Raw genomic sequence first — 22,150 nt, 5'->3', positions numbered from 1 at the left:
TTGATAGATTTTAGTTTCCAATTTGTAGACCGTCTCTCTTTCTCTCTGTTTTTGTGAGTAATTCATTGAACTCGGCGCAAAATCATCTAATCACTTGAAGAGTTAATCGATTTGTCAACGCTGGCGATGTGATATCTATAAGTAAATGCACCATGTTAAGTGATGATCATTGCCGAGCCCAATGCCTAACCGCAGAGACGGTTTTCGGTTGTTGCTGATGATGATCTCGAACAAATGAAAAACATATCACGATTTATCAAATGCATACTCGTTTTGTGTGTTTGTATCTGTTTTGTGGATTTTAATATAATTTTTATTCACTTTGTTTTTAGTTGTTATTTCATATTATCCATTCATATCGCTAAGATACAGTACATCGATATATAAAGATTTTTTTTTGTTGTTGAGTGTTTTTTGTTTGTTTGTAGATTTTTCGTGTTGTTTCCTTCTTCTCTTATTTAATTTATTTATTCATACGCGGCGAAATAAAGTGTGTTGCGCCGGGTGTATCATATATATATCAAATCATTTCATATGTTCGATTAGTTCCGATGCATGTGAATTTTTATCATTCGTCGCTTCTCGTTTTCTTTCCGAGCTTCGTAAATTTGTTTTTGTTTTATTCTTCACTTTTTGTTCCTAATGAGAGACGCGCTATTTGGTTTTCCTTAAATGAACTCCATTTTCTTCTTTATTTTTTTTTTAAATCATTAGATTTGTAGCTTATCATATGCATTTGTGTGTGTGAGAGTGTGAGTGTGTATGTTTATGTGAAAATAAAGAAAAAAAAATGTTTTGACGAACTTTGTCTTAGTAATAAAAAAAAATAGATGGATCAAATGATTGATTTTTGCTTGTTTTCCACTTTGTTTTTACTTCGTCTCTTTTTTTGCATCGCATGAAAAATGAACGATTTTCCGTTTGGACTTACAAATTATTCATTGTCTGCATCGGCGCAGAGAATAAGTTAAAGTACAGTGAGAAAAAGCAAACAAAAAAAGCATGATTTCCATTTTTCGTGAATAAAAATCAATGGAAAAAAGATTATAGAGAGAAAGGGGGTCGACTGTCGTTTTCACACACATTCAACTCGACACTTCGGATCGACAGAGCAAAGAAGACCCGAAGCAAAACCAAACAGAAATAAAAAATTATCTTCTCGAAATCAAAGTATAAAGAAGCGGCTTTTGACGGATGAGAGGATTTTCTTTCTCCATAAATTGCTATCCATATTCAATATAATTACCGACGCAAACTTAAAAAAAAGATCAATCACTTACACACAAAAAAAGAAGTAAACAAAGAATGAATAAGTATAAGATAAGAGAGTAGTCCTTCGCCTAACGAGTAAAAAATAATTCATTTCTTTCAATTAAATTTGTTATTTTTTTTATCGTCCACTAAACATGACGATTGATTCGCCTACTGAGTTTTCTATCTCCACTATTTTTCTTCGTCGTTCCCCTACTCATTTTGAAATGTGTGTGTTTTTGTGTGTGTGTGTGTGTGTGTCTAAAATTGGTTGTTGTTGTAGGTTTTTGCTTCATTAAATGTAAATTTTTCCTTAAATTTTAGATTTTATTATTTTTTTCCAAAGTGTGTTTTTTCATATACAAAGATCGTTTGTATTCGTAAATCTGTTGTTGTGTTATATGTTATTGTAGTTGTTTTTCATTTGTTGTTATTGTTTCGTAGAAGTAAATCCATTTATTAAATTCAAATACAAGTATATTGCTGGGTTGTATTGGTCGTTGAACGACTGATAGTGTGTGAATGGCCATTTGAGTGTGGCTGTGTTTGTGTTTGTTTGTTACAACATTTCTTTTGAATTGGTTCTCAACTCAACTCTTGTATTTTTCATTTTTCTTCTGATTAATTGAATAACGTTTAATGCAAAAAGATGATTATTCTATTTACTTTATCATTATTTTCCATTTCGTTTTACTTCTTGATGAAAACTGAACAATTTTCGTATGTTTCTGTTGTTGATTTGATATCATTATTAATAGTATTATTGTTGATGTTGTTAGTATCTTATCTGTATATTCATTTTTCTTTCACATAAATCTGAATTTCTTCAATTTTTTTTTTCTCGTTATTATGATTTTTCCATTCACTTTTCCATCATTCTTTCATTTCTTTTCAATTTCTTAATTTCGAAAAAAGAGTTTTGTTTTTCAAGGTGTTTGCAATTTTTTTTTGTTGATTTTTTTCTTCTTCTTCAAATCTTTTTTTCTTTCTTGTTTTGTGTGTAGTTTCATATTGATTACTAATAATATTGGTTTTTTGTTTGTTTTGTTTTTTTGTTGTTGTTGTTGTTTCTTTAAATTTAACGCATTTAAATTAGAACCTATTTTAATTCGGTTGCCGTATGAGCCGTTTCGTTTTTGTCGCGTCCGTTACGTCCTTCGCGCTCACGTTCATCACGTTTTTCTGGTGCTCCTGCAATAGCCGCTTGTGAACTACCACCAGCCTGGTTGGATTTCTGTTTCAGCATCGTCCAATCGAACGTGTAATCGTATTGATGATTCAATGTGCGGAAAAGAATTCTGAAAATTATTGAAAAGAGAGAAAAACGTGTTATTACAACTCTTTTACTTGTATTGATGGGATTAATTGATGGGTGGAAATGAATTTTGTGGGTAGGATGAAAGTCAATTCTGTGTTTTTCGTCGAAAAAGACCGCCTTTTAAAATGGTTTCTCAGGAAAATTTTGAAAACGTGATTTTGCCAGCAGTTCGAAATGACAAAGTAACCCAGAAAATGAAACCGCAAACGGTTTTATATTCAAAATGTCAAGCATTCTATTCGTAAAATCGATTTTGGATTCTAAAAAAAAACAGTTTAAACGCACAGATAAAAAGTGCAATGTAATTTAATCCATTTCATGATTCAGTAACTGGAGTAAATCGCAATACTCTCTGCAGAATGGTGAAATGGGGTTCCGCACATCAGCAAGAAAAAGAAACCACAAGAATGGTTTAAATTAGTCATGGCCTTTCGTATGCTCAGCATGCTGTAGTCAAAATTGATTAAAACCCATTGGCATACTCTCTGTGTGAATAGCATCATTGTATTGCAAAGAAAGCCGCCTGGATTGTATATCCCACCCAAAGCAATGAAATGAAGAAGAAGAAGAAAACGTACAGTTCGTTCAACTACCATTTCATGTTTAACAAACAATTGGGCAAGTCATGGGTTTATTTGCCGGTTGTGTGTGTGTGTGTGCGCGCTTAGGCGAATTCCGTCAATGAAACCCAGCATTTAAGATGTACTTAAAATGAGAATAACGCGCTCGGCAACAAACTTTAAATGCGACACAAGCCTTGAACTCAAGTGGATTTATTCTATTGTTAGCATTCAAAATTAGTATTTGATTCATTGACAGCCAAAATTTGTTACGGATCAACTCCATTAGAAAACCAAGGATGGTCATATTTATGCTTGAACGTATTTCATAATAATTTCGCACGCGAAAAAAAACTCCCACCCACGGTTCCGTCTAAAAAAGGTAAATTTCAACCGAAAAAGCCCCATACATTTCTTTTTTAACGTTGATCAGCAAATCAACGTTGATTGAAGTGCAGCAATTGCTGCTGTTCATTTAAATGAACTTATCAAAATCGTGTCAGAATCGTTTTTAAGCACGTTTGCCCTTCAAATTGTGATTCAAGGATACATTTTGGCTTGATATACATTCGATTAGCTGAGAACAATTCTAGGCAATGTCATTGCGACACTTTCAGCAACGTCTATTGATTAACGTGTATTACAGCGCGGGGCCGCTTCGCATTATTCTTGCAAAATAGATGGAGAATATGACATTGGCAATGAGTACGTGCCGTTGAAATGTTGGCCTCTATAACGATCAAATAGCACACATCGACTACACACTACGGAGTGTGCTTCTTTGAAATTTTAAATCATTGGACTAGAAATATGGCGTAGAACGCTGAAAATATCGATCTACCTACTTTTTGATGTTACAACACCTAACTATGATAAGTTAAACATCATTTTTGTTTTCTTCCAAATGGCTGCATTTAAATATCGTCGGCTAAAAATAACTTCTTCATTCTGTTTATTGAGTAGCTTGTTATTTTTGAGGTGGCAAAATGATATCGATGAAGGGATTACATGTGCTCTGTTTTCGTCGTCGTCATTCGTGACTTCGACCTTTTTCGAAGCGCACTTTGTTTGCTGCAGGATTATCCACTGCTCGAAAACAATTGAAACTCATTTGGCATTTTTGTTTTCACATTTTCCGCCTACTTTTATCAATAAAGGTGTACATTTCGAAAAATGCAGGCTACGACGCAGCAGCGACAGCATTGATTTAAATGTGTCCTGAATTTGGAGTGAATTGAATATAAAATGAAAAAAAAAGATACAACCGACGAATGACATCAACAAAAATGAAGCGAGCAAACAAAAAATAAAAAATCCAACAACGAAATGAAAGTTGATCGAATTGTGGAACCGAGTCGAATTGCCTTTTATTGCCTTATTTTAGCTCGACAACAATCGCCGTTACTACAACAGCTCAAACAACAGCCGAGCCGTGCACACGGTTCGCAGGCAGTCACACATTGTGATCGAACATTGTGTGTATATACATTAGTACACGGTGACCTGATTTTTTTCGCTAGTGCTGCTCTGTCATAGTCTCTCTTTCTTGTTCGCATCGAGTGTGAAGTATGTATATATGGCATCGGTACGCTTGTACGTATGTTGCATTTTGGTGCGCCTCTTCGTCGTCGTCGTCGTCGCCATCAACACATTTCAACACTATGCGAATCATTTTTAAAGACTGGGAGGATAAAAGTGGTTTTCGTTGCTAGTATAAATGCTGTAACCTAATACGTCATGCAGTTGCTTCTTCGGTGGTGATTATATTTCTTTTTTGTTTGTTTTTTTCTTTCATTATTTCCCACATACGAACGGCAATGAAAAAAAAATAGATACGAGAGACAAGAGCCACAACGACGCAGCAAATGCAGTGTACAACAAACCAAAAAGCGATAAAGAAGTAAATTGTGTGGACTTATATTTTCGGTGCAAGAAATAATAAAAACAACAACAATATCAACGTGCGATTTCATTTCGTGTATATGACGCTTAATCAGAGTGTTATTAGCCTCAAACTGTTGTAAGTTTTTTCTTCTTCTCTGGATGTCTGTATTGAACGGGAACGATAGCTTAAACACAAACAGCTGTGATGGCAAAACAAAATCCACACCAAATGGGCTATCGCGTCTATACAAAGACGTTCGAAATGGCTTGATGTAAACAAGCACACGCACGCTTGCCTGTTGACGTGCAAGAGCAAACGTTCAACTATGCCTTCAATCGTTCGCACTGTGTGTACAAAATGTATTGCTTCGACTGCTGCTGCTGTTGTCCATACAGAAAATACAAAATGCCATGGTGTTACAGCTGCAACTCACATACACATAGCGCGAAGTCGATGTCTTGTGAAGCGCGTTCACTGGCTGGCACATACAACCAGACAGCCAAAGAACCGTTTTGTTTAATATACAGATTTAAAACTGATTATGTTGGTTTTTTTTCCTTCTTTCTTTTTCTTCAATTGGGTTTCTTCAAACAATTTTATTTCGTGTTTTGCGCCGATCGTCCCTCAAAAAGTTATTGACTGATTGGTTTAACACGGCGCAATTGGTAACAATTTGTATTCGGTTTCTGATGAACCATTTTCGGAATTACATGAAAGCCCTAGAAAACTCTATCAAATGGTGTGACAAGATACGATGCCTTACAAAACACATTTTGGCTGTAACTCAACTTTTCTGGCTATTACTTTTAAACGATTGCTCCATTTGAGCGGCCAAATTTTCGAACCGTTTGCCAAATGCCGTTGTTGGATTGAGTTGGGCTTGCCGCGATCAGAATGGATTACCCAACGGTTCAAACCTTTGAACAAATTGCAAAATTTTGTTCGCATTCTATATGTAAATTGCGGCAGCAAAACAACAACAACAGAAAAAAAAACTGGTGGTGGAAAAAGTGAAAGCCCAAAGCAGATTCATAATGAAACGTAGAATTGTTGTGAATCAACATAAAAAGGAATGAGCAAAAAAACCCTGTCGATGACTGAAGTCACATACGACAAATCATTTTATTCGCAATAACAACAGAAAAAAAACGCTTTCCCAATGTGAATCGCAGTCATGTGCTCGTTCAAAGTACTTTTATTGCGCTAGCCAGTCTACTTCAACACGATTTAATAACAAAGCAAATATGATTATCGTTGCGAGAGACTGTGTTTGGGTGTTTTTTTTTTTGTTTGTGTAGGAATCGCGCATTGTATTTTTATGCAAATATCAAAATGTCACAAAAGCGGCGGCAGCGGCGCGGCACGGCAATAGAGTGTATAAATGAAGAACGATGTTTTGCTCGATGCGATAACGGTACATTTGAAGCGTCGGGTATGGTCGCCGATAATCGAAAAGAAGAAAGCGCGCCCCGCAAGAGTGAGCGATAAAAATCAAACGACGATGAGTGGACAGAGACAAAGCGAAACACTGACGATCGTATCGTCAAAAGTGGGATGACAACATTTTGCGAGCGGGCCAAGTGAGAAAGAACAGTGCAGCCAGCCTGATAAAAATAACAAACAACATCGAAAATTATTTTTGTCTATTTCAATCTCTCTCACTGATGGTGTGTATGTCTGAATCGAACGAAACGAATGTAACGAATGTAACGACGACGACGACGACGGCGACGACGACGACGGTGATGATGAAGAACGAATGTGAAAAACAACACAACCGCGATGCTCTCGAATCGCCTAGCTCAGTTTTGAGTGGCTTGAGTGGAACGAAATGAAGCAAACACAAAAACATCCACACGATGAAACAACATCAAATATGCGCGCAATATCGACGAAAGCTAAGCATAACGTTCTCTGTGGCAATCTCGCGTAGAATTTTGTAAAAGAAAAAAGAAGAAGCAGTAGCAAAACGAAATATAAATAAAGTTCCCAATGCCAATTATGCCAAAATGAAACATCAAGCATTTAGAAGTAAAATACATGGAAACGTGTGCGAGCAAGCATACGCGACTCGCTCTTGCAACTCGTCAAAATGTAATGTAATTCAAGACACATTCTAAGCGATTTTTTCTTGTTCATTCCTATTTCTGCTTACTGATCGAAATACATATCAAAATATTGATAACTCAAACCAAACAACCGCAACCGTTTACCTTGAAGAAGGCAGAAAAAAACACACAAATAATAATCATGCGAGAAAATGACTGTGACTATGAATCATAAATGCGCACTCTAAACACTCTACAGACAGCGTGCTTCACCGTTTAGACAGTTTGTGTCGCAAAATCGACAATTCATTTTATTTTGCATGTTTACAACATATTTAGAGCCTGTGAAATTTTTTCCATGGAAATTTTCAACCAATTACAATATCAATACGGTTTTTTTTTGTTTCTATTCTGTGATTCTCTTTTTTTTCGTGGAACATCGTCATCGTCGCGTATTTAAACGTCTTCAGACTTTCGTTTCTTTTTTTCGTTCGTGAAATGGGAAATAGCGCATTGAAGAAAAAGAAATGTGCACACATTGTTGTGTATGTATGTAAGAAGTCTCTTTTCTTCCGATGAATTTCTTGAACAACAACAATAAATAAAAAAAAACTACGTTCATTTCTTTCTATGGCCTTACACAAAGCCAAGCGCAACAATTCGGTTTTGTGAGCGAGAGCAAGAGAGAGCGAGACACAGACAGAGAGAGATGAACACCAAACCCATACACACAATACACACGAACAGAGAGCAATTAATAACACTAAAACACGTTTGTAAATCGTTGGCTGGCTGGCTGGCTGGCTCGCTAGCTCGCTGACTTTTCTTTCTTTCTACGTATTGTGTGTATTCGCGTAACAACAATATTAGTCGAGGCAGCGAAATGAAATCCACTATAGAGTAGCGTTTTTCTTCTTCTTCTTCTTCTTCATGTCTTTTGTACAATGTACTTGTGTACTCACAATGAAAGAAAAGCCAGAAATAAATGCGATTCACATTTATTGGCTGAACTGGCTGGGTTGGTTGGTTGGTTCGTTGTTGGTTGGTATGGGTGCACTGAATATGGAATGTCTTTGCAATAATCATAATCGTTTTATTTTTCTTCATCTCTCTCGTTGAATATTATTATTTAAATGTCTTCAATGATCGACGAAGCGTCTGCAATTTTATAAAAATAGGCATATTTCGAAATAGCATAATATTATAAATCGAAAAATGTAACTGAATGCACGTTCAATGCATGAGCACTCGCTTGAGAAAATTGACAAATTGCGAAAATGATACGAAGCACTACACATGGCTGCAGAAAAAATTTGTTACCATTTTACTCGGTGTTACGTGTAGATTTCATCATCGTTTTGCAAAATTGCAAAAACAAAACTATGACTAATTGACATTGGGCCTTTTCGAGCTGATAAAATCAACAACAAATATTCAATCGAAAACATTAAATAAAATGTGCTGCGAACGCGTGATTCAATTGGAAACGAAATGATGTACAATCGGATGGAATTGATTTGATGCGTATTTTGTTTTGAACGTTGAAATATCACTTACCTGAACAATTGTCGCAAGTACATGTAATCAGGTGCTTCATCGAAGCGCATCGTTCGGCAATAGTTCAAATACATGGCGAACTCAGCTGGGAAGCCTTTGCACAGGACTTCAATCGGTGTTGACATTTTCTTCTCGGATATTCGTTCGTATTTTTGTTTTTTGTTGGTCGCTTTCAAGCCTTGCCATGGCAATGAGCCTCGATTGAAATACATCATAACATAGCCTAATGATTCCATGTCATCTCGTCGCGATTGTTCGATGCCCAAATGTGCATTGATTGATGCATATCGAGCGGTTCCGGTGAGATTTTTGTCTTCGCAGTAGCCAATGTGCATGCGGGTACGGAAATCACGGTACTTTTTCGCCAATCCAAAATCGATTAAAAACAATTTATTACAATGGCGACCGATACCCATGAGGAAGTTATCGGGTTTGATATCACGATGTATGAAGCATTTACAATGTAAAAATTCCAAACGACCAATCATCTGGTCGACCAGCATGAGAACAGTTTTGATTGTGAAATGGCGGCTACAGAAATTGAACAGATCCTCGAGCGATGGACCCAACAAATCCATGACCAACACATTGAAATTCTTCTCTTGGCCATAGTAACGAATGCGCGGAATACCAACACCGCCGACCATAATGCGATACAATTTGTACTCGTACAGCAACTGCGGATGACGTGCATTGACTTCTTCCATTTTAATGGCCACCTCTTCGCCGCAGACGACACTCAGGCCAAGGAAAATATCACCAAACGATCCACTGCCAATCTTTCGAATCACACGATATTTTCCACCGACGATGAAGTCATTGTACTTGATGTACGGATCCAGTTTTGCAGCCACACGATTCATTTTGGCTGGCTAACCTGGCTGGTTCTTCGATAAATTTATATATGGATATTTCAACAACGACGGAGTGGAAAAACACGGCCACACAAAATTCCACAAAACCCGAGAAAAAATAAACTTAAAAAAAAACTACTTCAATCAATTTGCTCGGCCGTTTCGAGCGAAACCGAATTGCGATGCGAATGAAATGAGAAATAGCCTTTCTGTGTGTCTCAGTGTTGTTCAATGTGTGTGAAAAATTTTCGAGTTCAGGAAGCTCAACTTCTTTTTTTTCTTCTCCTCTTTGCACTAGAAATTTTACGTGAATATTAATCGCGTTTTTTTTATTAAATCCATCAATTTTTCCATTCAATTTTCGAGATTATTGTTTCAATTTTCTGTCTACGATAATTTTCACACGAAACGCATCCCACAAAATGCACTTTTTTGCCAAAAATTTTACTCGTTTTTGCTCGTCGATTTTACGTTTTACGTCGTCACATCACCAGCATTAACACTTACTGTTCTCTGACAATGAGGCAGCCATTTTGCTTCTTTATTTCGATGTTATTCTCTCTGTCTCTCGTTTTCTCTTTTTTTCTTTCTCGTTGCCTTCGTGAGAGCTCGTCGTAGTTGCCACTACCAACCGATACGTATTACGAACTGTCACATGGCGCTGCCGTTGCCATTGGGCAATTCGGTTTACGTATTTTTTTCTTTGTTTGACATATAATTTCCATCGGTTTGTCTATTTCAATCGAAGCAATCGAATTGGAAATATATTCAGTTTTTTTACATTTATTTTCGTGTCATTTTTTCTATTTTTCAGTCCAAAGAAAATAAATCAATAATTTCAACATCTATTCCATTGAATCTGTTATTACGTTTTGCATACGAATCGGTTTCATGCACTGAAATGAAATATTTGAAATGAGCAACTCGGTCCAGATGTTTGTGCTCAGTTAAAACCTATCCGCAACACACTTTTGACGCAAGTGTCAAAACCAAAACAAAAAAGAAGAAAATACAGTTCAGAATAGCACAAACCGTACGCTAGGTCAGCGACGCAATATCGTTAACAGTAAAAAATAATCATCACGTTCGAATTAACAAATGGGGTAGTTGTTACATTGCATGATTTGATTTCGTGAATGAACTCAATTATTGTGAAACTGTTCAAAGTCAGCAATATCACATCATTCGCACACAAAATGAGTACAGACAGTTTTAAAGGTGTTCCATTGGCCAAAATTTATCGCGGTCCGAATGAATGGCATTTGAACCATTTACCGCCAATTGAGAACAAACGCCACCATGTTGTGTTATATCAATTGCCCATTGCAAAAGATTCAACAACACCACCAAAACCGCACATCGGTGAAGCCAAATGGGATGCAAATCACGTGAAATTGGCCTGTTCACCACACAACGAATACAAAACGGAAAGTTCGGTAAGAATCTAATTTTAATGGAATTTTCAATCAAAATCCACTTTGTTATCTGCTGAATTTTAATGAATTATCATTTGTGTCGCAGAGTGACCCGACAAAAGTGATCACATCACCACGATGGGAAATTATTCAGACAGCGTTACTACGTGAAATTGACTCCAGTCGAGAATTGCAACAACAGATTTTAACGTACAACTCCAAATACGCAAAGGAATGGAAATTCGATTCGCTGCACGCGCTATTTGAACTAGTAAGCATAATCTTGAAAAGAGAAACACTAAAATCGAACGGCAAACTTCAACATTTCATTTTGTGATGAAATTCAAGAGTGAGAGATGACATTTCATTTCTTTTAGCGACATTTTTACCTATAAACTATTTTAACTTTATCACAAAAATACACATCCAATTGGACGTGTATTCGTGCTGAACTGACAATGACATAATCCAATAGATTAGGATGTTTTGCATTTGATGTTGCGTTATCAGCAAATAAATACGATTTTTTCATATAAATGAATCTATCTCGTTTGTATGATGCAATACAAAGCCGTCATTCAGCGTTATTATTACGAATGCTTTTTTATTTCATACCCAACAAACTTTTAGTCTCATCCCATTAAAATATTTTCTCATTTTTACTCATTTCGTTATTTAGGAACTGGATGACGCCGAATCTGAACAATTTTTCCGTAAAACATTGCCGGGAATCATTGGACTCGCATTACAATTGCCGCATCTCGTGCCGAGCGCAATTCCATTGCTGAAACGTGGCGAAAATAAATCGATTTCGTTGAGTCAGCAACAGATTGCATGCCTCTTGGCGAATGCATTTCTTTGCACATTTCCACGACGCAACGAGAAATCACGATATTCAGAATATTCATCGTATCCTAGCATAAATTTCAGCACCTTATTTGATACACCCGGTGACCAGAATATCGAGAAAATCAAGTGTATTTGCAATTACTTCCGACGAGTGTGTTCGAAGCGTGAGTTGAATCCCTAGAACAATTGCAACAAATAATCTTCCATTAGCATGGATGTTCAATTGAAAATGTTTTGCTTTTTTTTTGTCTGATTAGCGCCAGTTGGTGTGGTTACATTCACCCGACGCTCGGTGTGTCAGTTGCCACAATGGGATGAATGTTCAACAACATTTGCCGATTCAATGCTTCATGTGTCCGAGGACGGAACCATTGAAGACGATGGCGACGGTCTATTGCAAGTTGATTTTGCAAACAAGGTAACCACATTGAATCCACATGTTTTCTCATTCATGTTGTGATAATTGTAATTTTGATTCTCGCCTTGCAGTTCCTGGGCGGCGGTGTTCTCAACTACGGTTGCGTCCAGGAAGAGATTCGATTCATGATATGTCCAGAGCTGTTGTGCAGTCGACTCTTCACAGAAGTGTTGGACGATAATGAATGTTTATTGATCATGGGCTGTGAACAATTCAGCAAGTACAGTGGTTATGCATCAACCTTCACATGGACAGGAGACTACCTGGATCGAACACCGTTTGACTCATCCAGAAGACGAAAGTGTACAATTGTTGCCATCGATGCCTATCCGTTTAAACAAAGGGCCGCACAGTACCAAGAAGATATGCTCCGAAGAGAATTGAATAAGGTAATGTGACAAAAGCAACGGAACAACAAACTTTTTGGACGAAATTTCGTTCAATTTGTATGTTAAGCTAAGTACACAGTTCCTTGTAAAATGAAAAAATTTCTCCGGTGAAATTTTCACCAGTGATCTTTGTATCAAGTTTTTTTATATTCAAATTGCAAGTATAATGATTTTTGATATATAAAACAGTTAGCCGCTATCATTATCAACACAACATATCAATAAATTTGTGTTTTGAATTTATTCTTCTATTTATTTTCACCTCTACAAATTTTTTCACGGTCGTGAAAAAATTTTCGCGTGCAAAATGCACGAGAAAAAAATTTCACGACCGTGAAAAAATTTGCTGTGACCGAAATATATAGAAGAATAAATTCAAAACACAAATTTATTGATGTATTGTGTTGATAATGATAGCAGCTAACTGTTTTATTCATCAAAAATCATTATACTTGCAATTTGAATATAAAAAAACTTGATACAAAGATCACTGGTGAAAATTTCTTCGGTGAAATTTTCACAGGTGATATTTTTATGGTGTTTTTTATTTTCGAATTGCAAGCATAATGATTTTTGATGTATAAATCAGCTAACTCATTCCAATATCAACACGACACATGAACAAATTTAGTTTTTGAGTTCATTCTTCTATGTGTTTTGTCTAAACAATTTTTTTTCACGGTCGTGAAAAAATAAGAAAGATCAAAATAAATTCAAGAATAAATTCAAAATTGAAATTTGTTCATGTGTTGTGTTGATATTGGAGGGAGTTAACTGTTTCATACATCAAAAATCATTATGCTTGCAATTCGAAAATACAAAACACCATACAAATATCAACTGTAACAATTTCACCGGAGAAATTTTTTCATTTCACGGGGAACTATGTACTTAGCTTTACGCGTGTAAATGTGCTAAATGACTGGAATCTCATTCGAAATTCTGATTTGAATCCAAATGAATTTGGTAATTTAAGGCGTATGTTGGATTCAAACACGACCTAAGTAGCCCAGCACCTGGTATAGCGACGGGCAATTGGGGCTGTGGTGCATTCAACGGTGACAAACATTTGAAATCGTTGCTTCAGCTCATGGCATGTTGTGTCACCGAACGACCATTGGTTTATTTCACATTCGGCGACGAGCAGCTACGAGATGAACTCTTCACGATTTACGAGTTTTTGAAACAGAACAAAGTGAAAATCTGTAAGGGAACTTCTTGATCAAGATTAATTATTTAATGAAGTAAAAAGGGAAATGCATTCATATCAACGTTGTTTCATTTTCAGCCGAGCTATGGGCATGCTTGCTAGAGTATGGAGGCCAAAGAAGACGAAGCCTCCATCTGTATGAATTCATCATGGCGAATCATCAGGATATGAAGTAAGTATTCTGCGCTTCCAAGATTTCTTCTGCGTATTCCACTCTCAAATAATCACTAACCATTTTCACAATTTCCGTTAATCGAATTTCATCACAAACTGTCTCTGATTTTGGCTCAATCGCTTTGTCCTCTGTCATTTTTCTTTCTTCTCAAAGAGATCGCAAACCAAGTACTAACGGTCAATGTTCGAAACAAGCAAACAGATCGGCAGATAAAACAACATTGAAGCCAAAGCCAATATCGAAGCTCCCATCGAAATCGCGATTGAAACAGACTAAATCGGATGATGACTTGGCTACAATTGACTTGGATGACATTGAATCGAAACAATATGATATTGAAGATCCCGATGATGACGATCAATATTCGCCGGATGAAGCATTCGAAATGTCACAAAAATTGGAGCATCGACCGCGACTCACCCGAAGTGGTTTGTCGTTAGCAGAAAAGGCAAGCCCGAATGAAAAGCGATCGCTTGGAAATCGGTCAGTTCATGATTCGCCTTCGGACAGCCGACCCGCTCAAACGATTTCCAAATTTTTTCCGAAACCACCATCGAATGCGACTGAAAAGTCTGAGAACCAAGATAAGCGCCCGCGATCGCTGTTATTGGAAGGTCTTGATGCGGATTACAGTCGAAAATCACCGCCAAAAATCAAACGAATCTCCGTAACACCCACAAAAACTGTGATTTCATCTAAGAACACATCGATTGAACTCAAGCCAGAGTTAAAAAGTCCTACTACGCTTAATGATGACATGGAAGTTGATGAAAAATCGACGACAGTAAGCAACGACGACAGTATATACGAAACAGCAGACGATGAATCGAATTATGGAGAAAAAGAGTTCAAAGATGTGTCCGTCCAGCGTAAAAATACCTCCATGTCGGAAGATTTGTTCGAATCGGATGGAGAAGAAACTAAAATGGACGTTAGCGGTCATGATGTTACGGAATCAAATGTCGAGCGAAAGAAAAACGAAAGCAAAACACCAATGAAAAGCATTGATCGACAGCCTGGTATCGAAAGCTATCTCATAAAGCATAAACGCCCGAAGACGTCAACATTCGGCAACGCAAACAAGAAAACGGCTTACGATTCAAACGAATCGGGCAGTTCAAAATCACCAAGTGATCACCCATTTAGCACTTTTCGCGAAGAATCTGATTCGCAAAGCGAAGCACAAGAAGATAGCTCAAAAGAACCAACCGAGATTGAAGGTGAAGAAGCACTTCTCACCGATGACGAATCAGACAAGGATGTGCAGGCAGAAACAAATCATCTCAAGACATTGAACGTTACATCGGATGAAACAATCATACAAATCGAGTGAAAAAATGTCAACACCGAAAGGCTACAAATAATTTACTAATCATTGATGTTAAGAAGATAAACACTTACTTTTGTTGTAATGCATAAGATTTTTGTTCCGGTATGAAATACCACAAATCTTATGATGTAAACTCAAGAGTGATTTTTCCTAATGAATCAAACAAAATTTTATAAGAATAAAATCATTTGAATATTTTCCAATAAAAATGAAGAAATAAACAACAAATTGCCATTCTTTTTATTGAATTTATTATTAAATTACTTTTTTTTATTTAACATTTATACAACAAGAGGTTTGTCATTTTATGGTAATTTTTTGTCTGGTTTTCATTCAAAAAAAAAAACTGCTCGAATATTCGAATATCATTGATAATAATAACTTCGGTAATTTTGTGTTTGCTGTTTTCATTTAGTTGGTTGATTTAGCGAGCAATGCCAAAAAACTTGTTTTCTTGAAGAACTACATCGAAATATATTGAAATTTAGATCATTTGTGGCCAAATGTTATCCATGGATTTTTATTCCAAATCAAGAATTGTTTTTCATCAATTTTTTTTATCAAATAAACAATTTCTGTCTGTTTCAAAACATAAAATTTAAAAATTAAATATCAAAGCATATCTTTGCTGTCAAACTTTTCCTTTCGTAAACCTTCAATTTCAACTCTTTTTTTACTTCACATTTTATTTGTTTTTTTTTTGCTAAAAAAAACGTGTCATTCGGTCACCTTCTTTTTGTGTAAAATCATTCCATCCATTCACTTCTTCATTTTGGTTTTTGTTGTTTAAACTATCTAAACGGTAAAACCTTAATGCTACTTTACAGATTCCTTCTCTTTTCCATCGCTCGATGCGGCTTCCGGTGATGGAAGCCAAAAATAGATTCTATTGCCATGTTTCTTCTTTTCTCTTTCTTTCTCTTTCCTCCATTCTCCTGTCTGTTCACATTTCACATTCACATTGTTTGTTCCTTATAGTATTCACCAAAACCAACCAGATAAAATACGCTAATAAATAAATCTCAAAATAATAAAATTCTGTGTTCAATAAATAAATTACAAAAATGGTAACAAATAGCTTCTTATTGCAGCTGAAAAGAAAAGATCGATTCACGGTCTATGTAAAATGGTAACTGTGTGTTGTTGTTGTTGTTCATCGTTTTGTTTGTTTGTTCACGGTGTGTAGAAATATAGTCTTCATTTTGAAAAATATGTGAGTTGTTCGTTGTAAAGGTTTTTTTTTAGTTTTTTCTTCATCTTTTGTATAAATCACATCCATTCCGTGTGTGTGTGTGATCGATTCGTTTTCTTTTAAATTACACGAAACTAATACATTCCCCCGAATTCTCTCCTATCGAATACTTGTTCCATTCAAATGTTGCATTTATTTCTTTCTTTTGGAATCGGGGGAAACAAAATTCGGAAGTGACGCTATCCTCATTTATTCGATTTTATTTGATCGGTAAAAACATATTGTTTTTGGTACGGTATTTATCGGCAGGTCAAGTTCCTGTTTAGTGGTTTACTTTTGTTGCTCAAAATTATAAGCAATCTTCAGGTTTTTATTGGATTTTTCTTTACTTTGAACCAATGGCTTGTTATGTGAAACTAAACTTTATTAACTTTTTTTTTTGTTCTTTTTCCAAATTTTTTCATTTATTTTTCCCAAACTTAGTCTAAACTGATTGAAAAAAATTGAACCAAAAAAAGAGAGATAAAAAAAATGATGATTACACTAAATCGCTCCTAAATTTCCATTGCAATTTTGACATGATTACAACATTTAAATCTTGAACAATTAATCGATAGATAGATTTTGTGATTTTTTTTAAATTTTAATTTTACTTTAAATTTTTGTTGTGATTAATTTTTTTTTGTCAAATTTTTTGATCTTTTTTTTGCCTAATCTAAAAAAAAGTTTGAATTTAGAGATTTTTTTCTTTAATTTTTATTTAATGAGTACGATAAAAGTGTTCATTTTGCCATTACATTTGTGTTTAATTTCAAATTTTGATTGCATTTCAAAAGAAACTTCAAAGTGGAACGTCTTGTTCAAATCTATAAGAAATTCCCAATTAATCGTCGAATTTTAAAGGCTTTCGCTAATTTTACGCACCGAAATTATTAGAAAAAGAAAATGGTTGTCTTCCAATTACGATACTCCGATTATTTTCAACTAAATTCGAGAAATTAGCTCTTCCGCGCTGGTTTTTTTCTTATTCACTTTTAGAACATTTCGTTTTTTTTCTACTTTCGATTCACAAAGAAAATCAACGCAAAAAACGTTCACTGAAACTCATAATTACAAACCGCGTTATCACATAGTTCATTTAATCTATTTTTTTTTTTTTGTTAAGTTTAAAAAGTAATTTTATGTTATAATAGCACCTCAATACAATGATTGTATCAGTTTGTGTGTTTTTTTTTCTTTCGGCGAGGGTTCCTTCATAACTTAGGTGGAAATTAACGTAAATCATTTTGAGGTTTTTATGAATCAAGAGGTTCCAATTGAAAATGTTTTCTTTTTTACTTGTTTGACAGTTTATTTATCTGTTCACAAAATTTATTTGTTTGTTTTGTGTCCTCATCTATTGCCATTTTTGGACAACCACAATTTCGTTGTTTTTTTATTTCAGTTGAAAATTCATACTGAGGAAATTGAAATGCGATTAAAAAGTAGATTGAGCAAATGGGTAACTATTCATAGTTAGTTTCATGAAACAAGTATTATTGCTATGATTAAAAAAAAATCAATGGATGTGCATATGGCTCAAGTTATGTATTCAGTTTGGTGAAAATGTAAGCAGCCAAGTGCTTTTCCAAAACTGAAGTGTCCAGTGCTTGTGTGGAGCGAATAAATAAGAAACTAAAAACTCGGAATCGACCATTTGAAAAGAAGAGTTTTGAATAAATGGAGTGAGGCTGGTCGGTAATAATGGTGAGAAATCAGTCTCTGTCTTCTATTTGTTTGCATATGTTACAAAAGCATTAAAAAAGTCTATTGCAATGTTATTTGAGTGAGCAATCGCTGTGCTACTTCAGGCTGTGCTGCTTTGGTTTTTTGGTTTCTTATTTCATTGTTTGTAAAAAATAACCAATCGAACCAATTCAAAGAATAAATAATGTGTAAGCTGTGTCCACTGGTAAATGTAGGCGATAACGATCCTTGTTAAGTCTAGTAAATATCACAATCATTATTCGTCGCTTGCTTCTGCTGAATTCTTTCTCTTCAACTTCAAATTCAATCGTTACAGTTTCTGTACATTCGTTACGCGCTCCTAAAAACGGTGTGCATTCCATCCCAATCATCAAAATCCACCCATAATAAACGAAAAGAAATACCGTTATTCTCAAAAGGTAACCCAAATTTGCCCAAAATGAAAAAGAAAAAACGTTTTACGTAGAAAAAAAACTCGAAAGCTGCCTAATGACTAAACGTACTCAAAATTTCATCTCAATAATGTTCAATGATTTATTTATCCATTTTTTCTTCGTCGTACCGAAGTTAAGAATTTGGAGAACGAAAAAAAATTGCTCAAATTTCAAAAAAATTTAGCGTTGATTTTCTACTACGATTTTAAAGAGCTAAAGTTAAGTGTTAGTGTGTTTCTTAAGTGAGTTTTTTTTTGTTATTCTTTTTCTCTTTCTGTGTGTGATCCTATAATGTCAAAATGCTCAAAAATGTTCAAAAGTGTCCCAAAAATTTGGTTTTACACACACACTAATACCGAAAATCTAAAGGTTGCTGCTGCATTGTGAAAAACCTCCTAAAAGTAAAATTTGTTAGCTTTTTTTTTAGTCAAATGTTTGCAAATGAGTTTTTTTTGTCTGTTTGCCAAAACATGTATTTTTTTAATCATTTTTTTGTTGTTTGTTTAAATACGACACCGAAACTACTTGTAATTATTAATTTTGCTTTGTGTGAGTGAGTGTGTATGAATGATGATAATACATAGACACCAAAAAACACCAATATATTATTTAGTTAAAGTTAAAAATATTTTCATTAGTTTTTCTCTTCTTCTTCTTTTTTGTCTGCAGTTGTTGCACTTCGTTTCATTTACTTTTGCGCTTAATTTTGTCCACGAAATGCGTGTGTGTTTTTTTTCCCAAAAAATGATAAAATGCTTAAGCATAACGAACATGTCAGTCTCGTTACTGTTTTCATTGCTCTATTCGAACTGAAGGAAAATCATCATAGCATATCAAGGACACAAACAAGGGGAAAATACCTAACCAATTCAGTTCAACTTAAGAATATTTCATCTTATTGTTTTGTCCCCGCGTTCACTCAATTTGTATTTAGTTTTAATGTTTCGTTTGTTTTTGAAACCTTATTTCCAGACATATTGTGCATGTGCTAGAACATCTCATTAATGATGCCGCTTTTTTGCACATTTTTTTTGTTACGTTTTGTCTCAATTTGCACAAAAAAAAATCGAAACGAATCGGTCGATTCATATCGTTCTCTCTGGGCTCATTGATTTCGTTTTTTTTCTTTTAAAATAGCTTAATTAGTCATACATATAGATTTTGTAAAAATTTTCAACTGACGCTAATATAATATAAAAACACATCTCCATAAATATTACGTGGCTTTCTCCATTTTGTTCAGCTAGTCGATCTTATCGTTTGTTTATCATTTTAAGTCTAATGTCGTTCTACAAGGAGAAATGAGCAACTTTTTTCCTTCTTTCTTCCTTTCTCTCTCTCTCTCTCTTTCTTTCTTGTTTGTCATTCCTTTTTTTCGTTCACACATTCATTCGGCGGTTCAACAAAATGCACATAATCCATTTCTTAACAAAATTGTATCACTTGTACGGTTGCTGGTAACTTAAAGTTCTATTGACTAGATCGAGAGGAGAGTATGTGAAAAAATTCTAATATATTTTGAAAGAGGAGAGTATGATTTCTGTTGATTCTATCTGCGTTAAAAGGAAGTATGTTGGCATCCCGTCTAGCCTCCGCGGTTTTTCACGGTTTCCGCGAAACTGATAAAAGATAACAACATGGTGTCTTCGGCAAAGTTGTAGCACTCGAGGTCTTCTATAACATTGCTGAAGACATCTATCTCTTATCAGTTGCGCGCAAATCGCGCACATAAAAAAGCAAATTTTATATAGAACTTTTTTTTCTTATCATTTTTCGCGCTTTTCGCGGAACTGATAAGAGATAAGAGATAACTGACTTCAGCAATGTTATAGAAGACCTCGAGTGCTACAACTTTGCCGAAGACACCAAGTTGTTATCTCTTATCAGTTCCGCGGAAACCGTGGAAAACCGCGAAGACCCGCCAAAAATGAATATACTCGCCTTTAACCATTTTTTAGTCGAAAGAAACTTACTCTTCTCTTTCACAACAAAGTCAGATGAACTTACTCTCCTCTCGATCTAGTCAATAGAGTTGTTGTTCGGTAAAAATAAAATTCAGCAAAAAAAGCCGACATCACTATAAGAGTGAGTCGAAAACAAATATATATATATGTACTATCTCTCTTGGTTATTGCATGCTCTGTTTAGAATTGATGCGAATTTGTTTAATCTATATATAGTTTCTGTTTATCTCTGCGATGTATAGTTTGGTTGTTCGTTTTAATTTGGACCAGATCCAAACCGGAAGATTTGGATGCTGACCTAGGAGTTTTGGTTGGGCCCCGCTCCATTTGGCAGAGCGAGGCTTGTGCTTATGTTCTGTGCTATGAAGACTATTTCATGCATTTTGGCTATGTTTGTATAGGAACATTGAAAACATTATAAATTAATTGCTCCATCTCTCTCTCTCTCTCTTGAACAAAAACAAACCGCATCACCAACAGTCTTTTTGCCTATCCTTTCGTGCCGCGCATTTCTCTACAGATCTGTGTATACATAGTAAGTGGTTTATTGTATATATAATAATTTCCGTATTAATTTCAAAAATGTTCCATCCATCTCCGTGTGTAATCGTTTATCACTTGTTTCTGGTTTCTTTTGTTGTTTATTCTGTGTAATTAATATAAAAACACTTAGAAAAATTGGACACATACACAGTTAGTATTTTCGTTCGTTTTGTTCTTGTGGCTGTTTTTTTAGTGGTATTTCATCTATTTCAATAGTAAAAAATAAAAAAAGACTTTTGTCGAACCATTTTTTTAGTGTTTAGTAGCATTTTAACATGTTATATTTTAGTTGCCGTTTTAAATCGAGTTGTTATAAGCAACGAAACCCTCCGCAAACTGAGAAGTGAATTGGTGGATTTCGTTGCTTTGCTCCAGCCAAAATGTTCGACATAAAATCTATTATAGGTATTGCTTATATTTTTCGGGGGCTCTATTGTAACTCGTTTTGCTCAGTTTGGTTCGTTTTGAATCTTCTTCGCCTTTTTCTTTTGTTTTACTTAATTCTTACAATAAATTACTGTTGTTGCATCGTTGTCTGAATGTGAATACCTACTATAAAGATACAGTTTAAAGTTTGATTTTCAATCTCTTGTCTCTTGTCAATAGAAAAAAACGACACATTTTCTACTTCATTTTCTATGCGAAAAACTGTTTTTTTTCATCATTTTAAATTTTTCGCTTTTTTTTACTTTAGTTTGTACAATTGGTTTCAATTTTTTTTCCTTTTCAAATTAAATCTATTCCACGCTTTTGAACAAAATACTTTTTTCCAACTCAAGCTACTTATTAAGCAGAATTGCGTCAATGCCTATAGAAATGTAATTACACATACAATGAGAACAATGTTGACTCAACATATATGTGACCGACGCAATCACTGGCGAATGTGTTTGCGTTAAAAAGGATTGAAATGATGTATGTTTTGCCTTTTTTTGAGTATAGATTTTTTGCTTAAATTTGTTTAATTTGACCAAAAGTGTGTGTGTGTGTGTGTGTGTGTGTGTGTGTGTGT

The 22,150-nt window shown here is 35.1% G+C and overlaps 2 protein-coding genes across 2 annotated transcripts; one reads left to right on the top strand and one right to left on the bottom strand.

Moving 5' to 3' along the window:
• Nucleotides 1–1,553: 1,553 nt before the first annotated feature.
• LOC129569521 (casein kinase I-like) lies at nucleotides 1,554–10,101 on the bottom strand. Its single transcript, XM_055448379.1, has 2 exons — nucleotides 8,620–10,101; nucleotides 1,554–2,549 (listed from the first exon to the last, which is right to left on the bottom strand). The coding sequence occupies exons 1-2, from the start codon at nucleotides 9,480–9,482 to the stop codon at nucleotides 2,351–2,353; spliced, it is 1,062 nt and encodes a 353-aa protein (XP_055304354.1). The 5' UTR covers nucleotides 9,483–10,101; the 3' UTR covers nucleotides 1,554–2,350.
• A 32-nt stretch (nucleotides 10,102–10,133) lies between these two features.
• LOC129569520 (poly(ADP-ribose) glycohydrolase-like) lies at nucleotides 10,134–15,487 on the top strand. Its single transcript, XM_055448378.1, has 8 exons — nucleotides 10,134–10,909; nucleotides 10,995–11,159; nucleotides 11,568–11,901; nucleotides 11,995–12,155; nucleotides 12,227–12,544; nucleotides 13,521–13,749; nucleotides 13,833–13,926; nucleotides 14,083–15,487. Exons 1-8 carry the CDS (start codon nucleotides 10,610–10,612, stop codon nucleotides 15,260–15,262), a joined length of 2,781 nt encoding a protein of 926 aa, XP_055304353.1. The 5' UTR covers nucleotides 10,134–10,609; the 3' UTR covers nucleotides 15,263–15,487.
• The last annotated feature ends 6,663 nt before the right edge of the window (nucleotides 15,488–22,150 follow it).

The sequence above is a fragment of the Sitodiplosis mosellana genome, unplaced genomic scaffold (genome assembly GCF_009176505.1).
Source record: "Sitodiplosis mosellana isolate CC-2019 unplaced genomic scaffold, AAFC_SMos_1.0 Smas_scaffold_38, whole genome shotgun sequence".
Classification (NCBI taxonomy): domain Eukaryota; kingdom Metazoa; phylum Arthropoda; class Insecta; order Diptera; family Cecidomyiidae; genus Sitodiplosis; species Sitodiplosis mosellana.
This window is presented reverse-complemented; position numbering and strand designations above follow the sequence as displayed.

Coding starts and splice junctions, on each gene's coding strand:
- LOC129569521 (XM_055448379.1), bottom strand. CDS start 9,482: ATGAATCGTGTGGCTGCAAAACTGGATCCGTACATCAAGTACAATGAC. Junction 2,550..8,619: donor TACTTGCGACAATTGTTCAG/GTAAGTGATATT, acceptor AATAATTTTCAG/AATTCTTTTCCGCACATTGA.
- LOC129569520 (XM_055448378.1), top strand. CDS start 10,610: ATGAACTCAATTATTGTGAAACTGTTCAAAGTCAGCAATATCACATCA. Junction 12,156..12,226: donor AAGTTGATTTTGCAAACAAG/GTAACCACATTG, acceptor CTCGCCTTGCAG/TTCCTGGGCGGCGGTGTTCT. Junction 13,750..13,832: donor ACAGAACAAAGTGAAAATCT/GTAAGGGAACTT, acceptor TTTCATTTTCAG/CCGAGCTATGGGCATGCTTG.